Source organism: Doryrhamphus excisus, chromosome 4 (genome assembly GCF_030265055.1).
Source record: "Doryrhamphus excisus isolate RoL2022-K1 chromosome 4, RoL_Dexc_1.0, whole genome shotgun sequence".
Taxonomy (NCBI): Eukaryota; Metazoa; Chordata; class Actinopteri; order Syngnathiformes; family Syngnathidae; genus Doryrhamphus; species Doryrhamphus excisus.
The window spans coordinates 4,515,829-4,530,889 of NC_080469.1; the positions used below are offsets into that span (position 1 = coordinate 4,515,829).

At 41.1% G+C, this 15,061-nt stretch overlaps 1 protein-coding gene across 4 annotated transcripts; it reads right to left on the reverse strand.

Moving 5' to 3' along the window:
• Positions 1-354: 354 nt before the first annotated feature.
• On the reverse strand, positions 355-14,357 carry ankle2 (ankyrin repeat and LEM domain containing 2). 4 transcript variants are annotated; one of them, XM_058071067.1, is made up of 14 exons: positions 14,191-14,327; positions 13,866-13,959; positions 11,935-12,396; positions 10,783-10,977; positions 10,320-10,504; positions 9,188-9,376; positions 8,991-9,113; positions 8,662-8,725; positions 7,412-7,587; positions 7,166-7,272; positions 6,610-6,797; positions 5,028-5,847; positions 4,805-4,936; positions 355-1,704 (listed from the first exon to the last, which is right to left on the reverse strand). In XM_058071067.1, the coding sequence occupies exons 3-14, from the start codon at positions 12,383-12,385 to the stop codon at positions 1,470-1,472; spliced, it is 2,865 nt and encodes a 954-aa protein (XP_057927050.1). In that variant the 5' UTR covers positions 12,386-12,396; positions 13,866-13,959; positions 14,191-14,327; the 3' UTR covers positions 355-1,469. The 4 variants fall into 4 exon arrangements, with proteins under 4 accessions (XP_057927050.1, XP_057927049.1, XP_057927051.1 ...); XM_058071066.1 differs by lacking the exon at positions 13,866-13,959 and having other exon boundaries at positions 14,216-14,357; XM_058071068.1 differs by lacking the exon at positions 13,866-13,959 and having other exon boundaries at positions 14,191-14,277.
• Between the last annotated feature and the right edge of the window lie 704 nt (positions 14,358-15,061).

A 15,061-nucleotide genomic window follows, 5' to 3' on the forward strand; every position in this document is an offset into this window, starting at 1 on the left:
TTTACCGTTTGTCAAATATTTAGCTTTCTTCTTAAAGTTTTTGTAATCTGTTTATTCCCACAATTTTACTTTACCATAATATAACTTTGTTTTCACATATTATAAATATATACATTTTTTATATTTCAACTTGGTGCTACATTTTTCTGAGCAATATTTGATTATTTTTGTCAGGATACAACATCTCTCTTTAATATTTTGCCTTTATTTTTTTGTAATAATACAACTGTTTTCAAACTATCTCAAACAAGTGGAAACCAAACATTGAGCCAAAGCACCGTTGCCAGGTCTCCAGAACTTCAGAATTTGCAAGCAAATTTTCTTATAACAAGCAAACTACATGAGAAGCACCATCAGACACAACAATAAAGGAGGAGTGAAGTTTTATTGACTACTTGAAAGCAAACAAGTTGTTGACATTACAGGCAGAGAATCCACCATCAAAAATGACTTTATGCAACAACAAAATAAAAAGCACAATAAGCATGATTTTAAGTTTTTAGGTGCATTTTTGCAAAAGCTTTGCACATTCAGAAACACTATTGTTTCTCTTGTCACCTGAGAGCACACACACGCATGACAGCACAATCTCAGCAAAGTTGTTTGTGCTCTCTGAGAAAGGTCGACTTCACCCAAGAGTTTACATTCAGAACAAATAAAAGTGGGCTTATCCAAATGTTAATCCTCTTACAGTAGAGAATGCATCCCCGGGTTAATGTTTGTTTTTTTTTTTGTTTTTTTTACACAAAGATTCCTTATTAAAATCTAAAGTAGAATGAAAAGTTATTGGCTTTTTTTACTCTACATTTAATGGTTAAAAGAAACATCAAAATAACATGTTTCTCCTGTCTGCATTTGTCGCGGCTCCAAAAAAAACTCAATATATCCTAAATCCACTGATAAAAGACAGTTTATTAAAGAATAAAATAATAATAAGTATGGAAGATCTCAGTTCCTCCGCATTTGCAGATATAACATAAACCTTGCAGCCAAGTAAGTTATCCGTTTGTGAGCTAGAGAGTGTGTGTGTCCGAACTGACGGAACGAGTCCATCACTTCAGAAAAATTAAGGCAAGTTCTGAACTGAGGAAACCGCAGGAAATGGCAGTTGATTTAACATCTTTCATTAAAAAGAACCCAATTGTGCTACTGACCAATATACAATAAAAAAAAACCTGGTAAAATACTCCTATCTTTAAGAATATGCTGACCACACAGTGTGGTTTGTATTCATTAACATCCAAAAAATGCTGACTCGGGTTATGAGACACTTGTCACAAAACACATTACCTTCGATGCACCTATAAAGTACACATATACATATTCTTTTCTCCCCTTACAATATTTAAAAAAAAAATCTTGCTTGTGCCGTAAATCTTCCGTATTATTCCGGTTTGTAAATTGTTTTGGTGATGGACGTTAAGGGGGACGCTCGGTGGTCCGATGTGCAGTAAAGAGTCGAAAAAGCTTCAAAGCGACGGCTCGTTCAAGTGCTTGAGGCGGATCCGTTGGATATAGCTCACGTTGGCGGGGCTGAAGCGGCTCGGGCTGAAGTCCGGCGAGGCGGCGTTGTGGCGGGCGGGACTGAAGCGACCGGAGGGAGACGGGAGGCCGCTCGCCGCCGGGGAGCCGGGAGTCATATGTTGCATCCTGAGTCGCGGTTTGACCACTGCAGGGGTCGGCCAGCTGGAGACAAGTCGACTTCTTTCAGTTTACATGTTGAGGACATTTTTTTTTAATGTGAGGGGTGTGAGTTTTGGGGGTTTTAACTTCCAGTGGATCTCCATGCATATGTGATTTAGCATTCACAGCCATGCAAATCCGGATTATTACGGAACAAAAAATTCCATATTAGTGGAGTGTCACCACATCACATAGAATTCCTATTCCTGGTTCAAAGAACTACACACACAGCAACGCAATGCAATAGGTGGATAGAAACAGATAATACACTACCAATGTACATACATCCATATATTTTCTATGCCGCTTATCCTCATTAGGGTCTCGGGGGTATGCTGGAGCCTATCCCAGCTGTCTTTGAGTGAGAGGTGGGGTACACCCTGGACTGCTCGCCAGCAAATGGCAGGACGCATACAAACAAACAACCCGGTGAAAACCCACCCATGCACAGGGAGAGCGTGCAATTATTTATTTTTTATTTTTTTACAAAAACTGTACAGGGCGGCACGGCGGACTAGTGGTTAGCGCACAGACCTCACAGCTAGGAGACCAGGGTTCAATTCCACCCTCGGCCATCTCTGTGTGGAGTTTGCATGTTCTCCCCGTGCATGCGTGGGTTTTCTCCGGGTACTCCGGTTTCCTCCCACATTCCAAAAACATGCTAGGTTAATTGGCGACTCCAAATTGTGAGTTATGAATGTGAGTGTGAATGGTTGTTTGTCTATATGTGCCCTGTGATTGGCTGGCGACCAGTCCAGGGTGTACCCCGCCTCTCGCCCGAAGACAGCTGGGATAGGCTCCAGCACCCCCGCAACCGTCGTGAGGAAAAGCGGTAGAAAATGAATGAATTAATGAAAACTGTACAGCAAAGCACTCTGGGAAACAGGAAGTACTCCCAGCAACACTACACAACAATAAAACCTACACATGCACACAGTAGAGGGTCATATTGAGCCGTATAAAATAATGTGCTTGAATACAACACCGCGCATCACCGCTTCCTGTGCATTACAAGTTGGACCGCAGTGTGCGACACCAGTTTGCACCGTTTTGTTTAATATTTACTCTGCCGATCGAAGGCCCCAGGAAGTGTTGACTGTTGGGAGGAAGGCTGCGCCGCACGTTCGCACTGGAAATGTCGCATTCGACTTTGTGCCTTTCATTCATATTCACGTCTGCTTGCTAACTGCTAGCACCCGCGTGACACAAAGAGGCTTGATAGCTGAGAAGATGCTCATTCTCTTTCTGTGTTCATTTCATGGAGAGCCAATGTTCACAAACCGTCTTGTCATCCAGCTAAGTAGCACAGAGGAGCAGACGCAGATACACTTATTTTAATTTTTTTTTTTTTAATCCTCCGATAAATTATTTTAACTGTATTGCTGATAAACACTCAAACAATAAATGACAACCGTCTTCCCTATCCACCGTTTCTGTCCATAGCTTCTGGAAGGCCTCACTGGTGGCATCATACGTATACTGTACATTACAACTTCACTACTTTGGGTTAATAGTTGTTGTTTTTTTACATGAAGTTGGGTGGTCATCAGTGTAGTGCATCAACTGTATCTTACCCCCCCATTCCCACCTCCTCACAGATTTCCGGTTAATATAGTTCCGGTTAATTACTGGGGTCATTTAAGTAAAGAGTTCGGCTTCTCAAAACAATATGCGTTCAAAAGAGTAATACATTTTGCATCGCAAAACCGTTGCCAAAAAAAAAGTCAGACCTCTCAATTGCTCGCATTATTTCCTGTTCTGCCTGTTCGTATCACTATGCGTTGCCGCCTGTCCACTGTTGTGTGTGTGTGTATGTGTGTGTTCCACAGTGTTTACATGCACGGAGGGAAACACGTAGTGATACCAACAGAGATGAAATAACACAGAGCAACTGATAGGTTGACTATCTTGTTAGAAACAGTTCAGTGATGCAACGTCACCACTACACTACTGATTGGGATGTCATACAACCTCATGTAAAAAATAAATAAATAAATAAAAAATCTGAACTAGCACTAGCCCTTTAAAGAGAGTTGGCAAAGTAGGTCAAATGCACGTTATTGTCAACTACTGGACTGAAGTGTGGAGCACAAGTTTGTCAGAAACACTGAAAATGGCCACATTTCAGACAGTTGGAAATGATGATTAATCGTGATTGATTTTAAAACTGATTAATCTAGCACTAGCCCTTTAAAGAGAGTTGGCAAAGTAGGTCAAATGCACGTTATTGTCAACTACTGGACCGAAGTGTGGAGCACAAGTTTGTCGGCAACACTGAAAATGGGCACATTTCAGACAGTTGGAAATGATGATTAATCGTGATTAATTTGAAAACTGATTAATCTAGCACTAGTCCTTTAAAGAGAATTGGCAAAGTAGGTCAAATGCACGTTCTTGTCAACTACCGGACCGAAGTGTGGAGCACAAGTTTGTCAGCAACACTGAAAATGGCCACATTTCAGACAATTGGAAATGATGATTAATCGTGATTAATTTTAAAACGGATTAATCTAGCACTAGCCCTTTAAAGAAAGTTGGCAAAGTAGGTCAAATGCATATTATTGTCAACTACTGGACCGAAGTGTGGAGCACAAGTTTGTCAGCAACACTGAAAATGGCCACATTTCAGACAGTTGGAAATGATTAATTTTTAAAACGGATTAATCTAGCACTAGCCCTTTAAAGAGAGTTGGCAAAGTAGGTCAAATGCACGTGATTGGCAACTACTGGACCGAAGTGTGGAGCACAAGTTTGTCAGCAACACTGAAAATGGCCACATTTCAGACAGTTGGAAATGATGATTAATCGTGATTAATTTTTAAACCGGATTAATCTGATTAAAATTTTTAATAATTTGACAGACATACTTTTTTTAAGGATCTGTACCCTATACTTGAATATATATATTTCCATTTAAAGTAGCCATGCCCAATACTTAATTATTACTAATTATTTATGGAATTCACCTTGTTTGTTCGTTTATTAACAAGACACCAGTTTTTCCTGTTCTCCTTATCTTGGCTGTCATGCTTGTTGTGCCATTTGTACTGCTAGAGGACACAGTAAGATTCAGATAAAGCCATGTAAAAGCTAAGAACAAGTATCAAGCAAGTACACTGACCTTTGCATGTCTGAGGCAGAGTAGGACGTCATTGTGCTCATCCACTTATGAATGCTGGGATATTTTTGAGGATCCACCTCCACACTTTTCATTGCTGACAACACTTCTCTGTCCCACTTGGTAGGAGAATCCCTGTGTCATGTCCAAAATGTGGATCGGAGCACATACAGGTATGTCGTCAACATCATCATTGAGTAGAAAGTAAATAAAAAAGGATACTCACCCGCTGATAAAGAGTCCTTTTCTGACGTGAGGCGGTGTCCTTGGTAGGAACTCATGGGAGTTGTCCAAGGATTTGTAAGAAGAGGCTGATGACCCCGAGCTACTCAGGTCCCTCCCCCCGTGGTCCCATGATTTTGATCTTGCACAGACATTGCGTACCACTAAAGCGGCCCCCCTTGTCCTGCTCATCATTTCCAGGCTACTGTCCTCTGCCTCGAAAAACTCATCAGAGCTGCTGCTGCGCCTCTCTTCTGCGCCTCCTCCCTTCAGGACTTCATTGTTCTCAGACAGAATCATGTCTGTGCTTAAGGCAGAGCTGTAGGAGTCGAGGGGTTCTCTGTGCCGGCTCCCGCCGCTGCTCCTCCTTTCTCTGCACCCGTCTGTGCTGTCCAGGTTTTCTTGCAGCGACATGCGCTCAAACTCCACCATGAGATTGGAGACGGGTGACAGCAGGCTGGACGAGGACGGGGAGCTCCGAGGAGATACCTTCTCCCCATTGGGAGTCCTGTCTCTTGAGGAGGAGCATGCTCCGTTTTTGCAGACAATGCCGGGCGACAAGAGGCCGCCATTGCAGCAGCACAGGAGGTCCTGCTCGGCGGCAGTCTCGATCAGGTCAGCCCCCCGATACTGTGGTCCCATGGGCATGATGTGGAAGTCGTGGCCTCCCACTGCTCCCTTCAGGCTCTCCATGGATGCAGTGGAGGAGGTGATGCTGGTGAGCGCTGCGTTCTGCCTGTTCTTGATCTCCTCCAGGCTGATGTCCTCACCCTCATCCAGGAAGGCACCAACAGAGATGGAGTTGCAGAACTTCTTGGGCTTGCCTACAACCAGATGAAATATTGTATTGTGAAAAATTACATTGGATTTATTAATAGCAGTCACGGCCCTGAAAATTCACAGATTTTTGGTAAAATAAATAAATAAAAATGTCTCTAAAACAGCCATTTTTTTTTCAAAATGTACAGCAAGTAACAATTTATAATTGTCCTAACTGTGTTTATTTTCTCCAAGCATGCAGTTGTCTATATAGCATTATATAATGTGCATACAGGGAGCAGTCTCCACCAGTCAGTGGCCAACCCCATTTTTTTTTTTTAAAACACGGGTAGTCCCACAAAAAACTACCGCACCATTGTCGCCTAACCACTTTTGAAGTAGCTCTCAAAAGTAGCTTCCTCATTTATTATCAACTCCTACACCGACAACATTAGAAAGTGAGGTTCGGCAGTCGTCTGGAAGTCTTCTGGAACGCTTGAGAGTGGAGTGGGCGTGCCTGGAGGCGGGCCGTGGGTGGAATAAATGTAAAATTTTCGAAATTCAAGGAAATAGTTTCTGGAAGATCTACAAAGTTTTCTGTGGGGTTATTGTGTATAGCTGCTCTATAGGAGTCCACAGCTCAATACAAAGGGACAACAAGTGAGCATAATAGGTCCTCTTTAAATGAATTATGTTGTAATTTGGTGCAATATAGAAAATAAACATAACTAAACCTATAATAAATTTAACTTAACCTTTTAAGATGAAAAATTAGCATTCCTTTTCCTGGACTAATTCCTTCACCATCAGAATGAATGGGGGGGTACCTGGGGAGGGTGTTCTAAATCGGTTGCTGTTCTCATTCTCCCCTTCTTCGCGAGTCCGTGGACAGAAATCCTTCTTGCTAAGGTATTCTTCCAGCTTGTGAAGTCCCTCAGTTGATGACAGATCAACAAAACTGTCCAGGAAGTCCCAATATTCAGCCCAGGGGTGACCCATCTCATGAGCCAGATCTCTGCAGGAAGAATAGATTCATTATTTACACTGTTATTGCAAATATATAGTTACACAGCGAGGGGGAGGGGGGGGGTGACTATTTGATCCAGTGCTATTTTTTTAAGGCTACCCTGTTACAAAGACATGGCTAGTTAATTTTCAAAGATACTCTATAGACATATTTAAGACTTATTGTTACTGGTTTTTGTCACCCAACCTATAAATCACTACATTAGTGTCATTTATTAATACTTCAGTTTCTTGCGTTATATGCTGAAAGCACATTCATAGATATCATAGTATATATATATATTTTTTAATAATATCCCTGTTTATAATTTTAAGCATTTTATTTGAAAACAGTCAATGAAATGAGTATAGAATTGCCTGCCAACTCTCTCTGCTCCACGGTCAGGATCGGACTTGAGGATGTTATGGAAATACTCTGCACGACTTCTCGGCGGGGTTTTCCAGGAGCGGCGAAAGTCATCGGCCTACAAGTTGAACACAAGAATGTCTGGTCAACTAACATTTCCATAAACCAAACATTGTCTGTCCAATAATTGGATCATGAAACAAAAAGATGAACGAGGTTTCATTGTAGATACAATACTAAGTGAGTTAGGAACTTGCTTGAGAAGGACTTAGTGGACCAGCATAGGCTGTGACGGTCATCAGTGGATCCATGGGGCTTCTTGTGTGTTGCTGGATCAGTGAGAGGTTTTCTGAGGATTCAGGTGACCACAAAGAACCAATGATGGGATGAGACGTGTTGTCTGCTGCTCTCAACAAGGGGATGTAGCAGCGGTCTGTGAGAAAAGCATGAAGAAAGACTCAAAATACAGTAGCTATTGTACTGTGCCAGTCTTTCCCATACATTCATTCAATTATTTGTGGCAGCGACAAATCTAATGAAGTCTTTTGGCGACTGAGATGAAGGCATGTATCGCTCTTTTCGATGATTAGTGGGTGCTACTGTGGGCAACTCATTCATTCATTTTCTACTGCATATCCTCACGAGGGTCGCAAGCGTACTGGGGTAAACCCAGGAATGGTCGCCAGCCAATCACAGGACACATATAGACAAACAACCATTCACACTCACATTCATACCTATGAACAATTTGGAGTCGCCAATTAACCTGAGGTACCGGAGTACCTGGAGAAAACCCACACACGCACAGGGAGAATATGCAAACTCCACAGATGTCCGAGGGGGGAATCGAACCAGGGTCTCCTCCGAGCTCTGTGGCCTGCGCGCTAACCACCGTGCAGCCTATTGTGGGCAACTCTCCCAAATAAAAACACTCACAAGTGACTCCACTGTGTGTATGAGGCATTAATAATGACAAGATGCTTGTTTAAACATGCTTGTTAGATTTTCACGTTTTTTTACTAACTTTATGCAAATATTCAAATGTCAAATTTGACATCCCTTGCCACAAATAGATTACAGTCATGTTAGAAAAAAAACTTGGGAAAGCAGGAAGTGAACAAATGTAACAGTTACTGATTGTAAAAGTACCAGATGGAGGGGTAGGATTTAATAAGCTTTGCTTCTTCCTACTCCTTTTGACATGTGGAACTGTGAACTGATTATGTGATGCATTCAATTGTAATCTGATGCATGTTCAAATGAAATAAAACCATTACCAGAGTGCTATTACAGTATATATTGTGACAAATAAAAATTGTACAATAATCCATTGCCCCTTTCAGCTTCAAATTTTGGAGCTTACTGCGTAAATTAAGCTTTTTCCAAGCATAAATATTCAGATTTGAACTAAAAGCAATGAGCAATGACAATAAAATAATTACGAATGAAGACAATGAAATATAAAAAACGTAAAGTAATGATGTGAGTGGCTGGTGGCTGTTCTTACCTTCTAAATAATCACTTATTTTCTGCCTGACCTCCGGGGTTTTGTTCCTTCTGCTACAAATGATCTAAGAAAAAAGTAAAATAAAAAAAAGTGTCAGTTGATCATACACACAGTTGGCACAATACAACTATGGCTGGATTAGCAGGGGAAAGAATTTGCTTATGCTCATCTAAATTTAGCATACAATGTGCGGCCAAAAGATTTAGAAAGACAGCCAATAGGTCACAACGTAAAAAAACCCTCCTGAGAAAAACTGGGTTTGTCAATCCCACACAAACACATTAAGGAGAAAAAATCCTACTGCTAAGGTGGATTTGGTTTACACGTACATCACAAGGCTTCAGGTCATCCTTGTTCCTGCAGTTCTTATCAGTGTCTGGATGCGAACACAGCACATTGACCACATCTGGACACCCAAACTTGCAGGCAAAGTGGAGCGGTGACTCAAAAACCTACAGAAGAAACCAAAGAGTGAAAAGAAAACCAGTAGAAGAATATGTTTTTTTTATGCAGCCCAACAACTTACAGCCTTATCTGGAGTGTTGAGGTAAAGATCTACAATATAACGGATGCGTTTCTGCAGCATGGCTTCTTCATCATCTGGGTACATGAGGCGCATGAACTCGGGGTTCTCCAAGGTGTCGATCAGAAGCTGGGCGATGCCCGCCTGGTTCTCCTTGGCCGCCACATGCATTACGTTATACCGGCAGCCCTCCTGAGAACAAACATGTTAAAAAAGAAGTGGAGATCATTCAGTACTTTACGCAGACAATTAGTGAGACACCCCCACAATTGATTAACCTGTCAAGGGTTTTGGCTAAACCAGAAGTCTCCAAAATGTATCCACCAAGGGCTACATAATAGAACCATTGAAGGATATTGGGAGGGCTACCTTTTGTTTTGAAGTTATCCATGTAAGCAGACCTACAGTATTATTTGTGTTTCAGGCAAAACAAGATACACACATATCAGTTATGACTTTGTAATATAGTGATTATTATAACAAAGAAGGGCGATCAGGTCGGGGGTCCAAATATCGGACACACCGCTGTAATAGATTTTTTTTCCACTTTAAATGGGGCCTATTATGGTTGTTATTTCCACTTTTCTTAGTTAAAAAATGTTACAATGTTGTATTCTTGTGTTAAATCATGCCAAAAATTCAAATAATGAGGTATATGCATTTGGAAGTGAGCCCTGAAAGAAGTTTGGGATGAGTTTTTTCTAACATCGGCTCTGTGATGTGAGCTGGGCTTCCTTATATGGGCGTGTCCAGGTAAAAGGTGTACAAGCTGAGTGAAACCAAACACAGTGGACAAACACTTTTGGAAATCCAAGGAAATACAGCTGGAATAGGTGCAGATTCTGGAATATCTAGAAAGCTTTCTGTGCGAGTTATTGTGTGTAGCTGCTCTACGGGAGCAAATGGCCAGAAATGATCATAATAGGTCCCTTTTAATATTAAAAATGCTATTATGCCTTTGACAAATAGACTGAATTAACTAAATAGACCAACAAACATAACATTTTGCAAGGACTCTACAATTTTTTTGTAAAACAGTAAATTATTTTTCATTCTTAAAGACTCTTAATTCTTCAGCATACCAAGAGATTTTGGACATTTTAGGTAGTGAAATTAAAGTGTTTCATATGTTCACCTGCACGATCGTGGGGTTGTCCCCTGAGCCAATGAGATAGCGTGGGTTGCTCCAGACCAGCTCATAGAAGGTTGCCTCATCTCCCTTCTCTACTGGTTTTCTCAGCTTGGTTGTCAGGTCCTGGGTGCGTGGGCTCTTAAAACTGTTGGCCCGCTCACGGTTAATGGTATCCACTTCCATGTTGTCTAGCGTGAGTAGAAAAAGACGAGAGTAAGGGCCCAGCAAGGGGGAACAAGCAATGCTAGACACAGTAAAAATGAAATACGTACAGTACATAGAAAAATACAATATTATAATGAAATACAAGGTAATGAAAATGTTGCTGAATTTATAGTATAACAATTCAGCCTCACAGGACAACAATATATTTGAAGTTCCGGCTGACTTCCACTGCACATGCCTTCATGATGTTGACAACACTCAGATTTAACGAAGGCCTTCACACCAATATTCATCTACTTACCTTTACTGAGGACCTGGCCTGGTTTGACAGGAGACACGCAGGTTGCAGATTTGCTGGGAGAGGGGAAATAGTCACACATCCCCTTGGCAAACTTCTCAGCATCCTCACGATTGGAAAAGGCTTTGAAGCGCGCGCCCTTCATCACCTTCACAGCTTGAAGGGCATCTTTCTTATCTGTATACACGTGTGCTCTCTCTAAAAAAACAAACAAAAAACACAGTTAAGAATCAGCACAAATGTGTTGGAGCTGCAGCAAACAAAATAGTTAAGATGATCACAAATACCGGAGTTTAGAAGTTAAGTGAAAGGCCAAAAATTCAAATGCAAAATATTTTTTTCACATGACAGTCAAGCCCAGGGTTACATTCCCGGAACACCAGTGAATGCCGAAAAAACACATATTTTTGACACACGGCCTCCACTGCCACCAAATCTTCCTCCTGGCTTGATAGTGTTGACATTCTCTCCTCCAAGTTTGTGTCAACATTTGCGATACAGGTGACTGTTGGAATTAGTAGATTACATACAACTCCAGAATCCTCCCCTTCTCTCTCCGATTGCCGGTGTTCACTTGCGACACTATCCAGATTCAAACTCTAAATATGCCTCACTCACTTATTAAATGCATTTAAAGTTTAAAATGTACAGTACTCACCACTAATGAAGTATAATGTAAGATGATCCATGAATGGATCAGGAATCGGGAGTCACTGTCTAGCCTTTAGCCTGGTCATCAGGCTACAACGGTTTCTCTACAACCTGTCTACACAATCCACACTGCATGCTTGTTGTAATTCAACTTACAACCACGTATGAGCAAGTTATGAGGCCGGACCGACTGTCAAAGCTAGTGAGTGCTTTTGTCAAAATTTTGTGTCGCTGATCACACAACTTTAGTGCGTTCAAAGACCGTAGCACAAAGCCAAACCTCAAAGTTTAATGAGAAAACATCATCAATGAAGCATAAAGACATAAACATGTAAAAATTGTGGGATTTCCAATAGTGGAATATGTATAGTATGCTGTATATTTTACCTGTGTTTACCAATTTTTTGGTGTGGAAAAACAGCATATTTTTTGAAAACCGTTGTGAATGCTAAATCACAATTGCAATGAGTTGGATAAACTGTACAGGTAAGAAGATTTTCTTACCATTTCGGGACAAAATATCCTCTAAAAGTGGACATACTCCATAATAAAAAGCTGGTACTTGTGCAGCTTTTGAAGGAGTTTCCATTGCAGATTGAGAGCTGTTAGAAGTCTTTGCCGAGATCTCGTCTTCCTCTGGCGGGTTGAGACCCACGCCGTACCCGAAGTCCAGCTCCTCATTTGGGCTGCTCCTTGTTGCAACAGCTGAGTTGGCACACGGTAAAGGTTTGGCATGGTCCACAACTGAAGTTACGCCGTCTGCACCCCTTGCAGATGAGCCGTTGTCCGATTCGGCGGAACTGCTTTCTGGAGCGGCGAGCACTCGGGCCAACTTTCTTTCAAAGATAGCTCGAGTGGTGGCTGTAATGGGGCCACACTTCAGGTCTGCCCGAGCAAATTCCTCACGCAGTTCATCAGCAGTCAGCCCCTTCAGCCTGGTCAAAACTGCCTCCATTCTTCAGCTCCCTGGAACACAGCAGAATATAAGCTACCGAGATATTGTCTTTATTTAGACTAGTTATACAACTGTCACTGTTGACACTGTGCACTGTCCACAAAAAGGCTTTGAAATGGCAAATAATAAAACACATCGCCCAATCTCACTTTGGATTTAGGCAACATGGATAGCATATACGTTGCTTTACCATCATGTGCAACAATACTGCGCCCCAAGACTCTTAACAATCGTGGCTGTGAATCCCTGGCACTCCTGTTGCTTTGCAAGGGACACCCTGCATGAGTAGCCCTTTACTTGCACAGCATCTGGCAGAAATTTTACAGAGGAGTGATCATAATTCTTATTTGGTGCCTTGGACAATTGTGATGGCCCATAAACGCTTTTATACATATATTTTTTTTATTGTATTCAATGAGTAGTACATGAAATAACTATAGGCATGTAGAGTTAGCATGTGCTAGCTAGAGTGTTATCAAACCAGTGAGGTTGGACAGCCGGGTAGTGAGCATGGAAAAGCTAGCATGGTGAAAGCGGCTCTGATGAAATCTTGAATCAAAAAGCATGCATTTGGACGATGACTATCAATATGTATGCCGATTTTTGAAAATACGCCTGTATTATTCGGTTATCGCATGCTGTCACACCCAACTATGTCATTCGAGGTGGGTTCTCAGGCTGCAACGTACAAATCGGACTCGTCTTCGGGGGTGATGATGGCGATAAAGAAAAATTAAAAGTGCAGCTGATGACATCTTGTAACAAATGAGTACTCATACTCACAGAGTAACATGTTTTGTATGTGACGATGTGGTCTGGGAAGTCGTCGTTAGTTTTACACAGGTAAATTGTTGGATACACACAAAGCTTTGGACCGTCTGATAGTCTGGGCTCATTGTTTACAACGTACTATGCGCATGCGCAGTATCAATGTTACGTTCATAATCGGTGGGATTTTTTTTACATTTATCGACATCATGACAGTACAATGTAGAGTTTTGCAATTATAGCAACGTATGTAAATGCATACAGCGTTATGAAACCTTAGAGGCATTAGTGACTCATAACGTTCCATTTTTAAGTTAATGTTTTTGATAGCTGGCAGCCCTCTTTAGGAGTACAGTATTAATTTCCCAACTTTTTTTTTTTTTAAAGTGGCATCGTGGATTTCTCTGATAGGCATAATGGTGGTGACATGACTTCAATAATACACCCGCATTCCCAGGCAGTGTGTTTTCGCGTCCGTAACACTACATTCTATTAAAGAGCTCAATTAAACTGAAAACATCAAATGTCTTTAGATGACAGCATTCTGAGGCAGTCCTACTAACGTTAGCCCCTTGGGAATATAAAACGGCAATAGGCAAGTTTACGAGTTTGAATTTTAAAGTGTGTAATCTGTATCAGTGTAAATCCATGCAACATATGGTATACAATGAAGTCACCAAAGATATATTAAATGGACCATAACCATGCCCACCTCCTCATCTCCTCTCCTCGACCACCGTTGCTAGGTGTTTTCTCACCGCGACGTGTTTCAAAATACTAGGACCCGGGGTTGTCGAACATACTGCCTGATTAAAAAAAAACAAAAAACAAAGAATGGCGTTGACGTGCTGACATCATGAAGTGTTGGGGGTAACAGCGTTCATAAACGTTACTGATTTCCAGTAATAGGTAATTTAATTACTACACTAATTAATATAAAGTGCCGTTACCGACAGTGAAATGTGGCGCCTCATTATTGTAGCGTGCTGGTAGTGTCATCGAGTCTAACGCACTTGCAAAAAACAAACAACACTTACCAAAAAAACAAAACTTTATTCTGACCTTAAGACGTCAACTGCAGCGCTCAGTTCCAACATTTCCAACTTTGCACACCTCTGCGTTCTCTACAGACTCACACACACCACTTCCTCATTCTGCACCAATCAAAAGCGAGCTGCATTCACGGACATCGGATGTTCTACCACCAACGCGGTTTTTCAAAAATGACGTTCCCTGATAACTAATTGTATTTATGGAGTAGTCGGGTTACTAATTCGATTACTTTTTGGTAAAGTACTTACTGATATAGTTCTACAGTAGTTACTTCAAACGATTTCCCCAACAGTTATGACAAGGAAATACAAGTACATTTCAAACAATTAGATATTTCAACATCAGTCCATTTTAATCATTGGAAAAAAGAAAACTTAACATGACAATGACAAGTTTCAGTTTCGTAACGCAGATGAATATTGTTGTTGTTGAACACATTTGAAGCCATTCCCTTTTGAAATAGATAATCGTTGTACAGTTCAGGTTTTAAACGTTAAAATTCCCTTCCCGGCAACTGCAGAAAGAAGCTCCATTCTTTTGCTGAATTGGAACACACAACCTCACCAGAAATACCAAATTTCTATTGGATAGCTTGCAATGTTTCCTCTTTACACCAATAAACAATGATTCATTTACACTGATACAAGAAAATATATATATTAACCTCTGGAAACAATTAACTTATCCCAGCAGCCATCATTAAACTATAAAGCAAGTTTAGAATTTGATAACAGCAGTCATTTATCACCTTGTACCACACGTAACAAATGAAAATGTATGTAAGTAGTAACAACTTTGCATTAGGCAACTTCCATTTGAGTTGTGTGGATCAACTGGCAAGCTGTCAGTTAATGT

What these genes read in the sequence shown, in the direction of transcription:
- ankle2 (XM_058071066.1), bottom strand. Translation starts at nt 12,385, where the DNA reads ATGGAGGCAGTTTTGACCAGGCTGAAGGGGCTGACTGCTGATGAACTG. An exon ending in GGATATTTTGTCCCGAAATG is followed by an intron (nt 10,978 to 11,934) that starts GTAAGAAAATCT and finishes TTGTTTTTTTAG; the next exon opens with AGAGAGCACACGTGTATACA. An exon ending in ATTTAGAACACCCTCCCCAG is followed by an intron (nt 5,848 to 6,609) that starts GTACCCCCCCAT and finishes ATCTGGTTGTAG; the next exon opens with GCAAGCCCAAGAAGTTCTGC.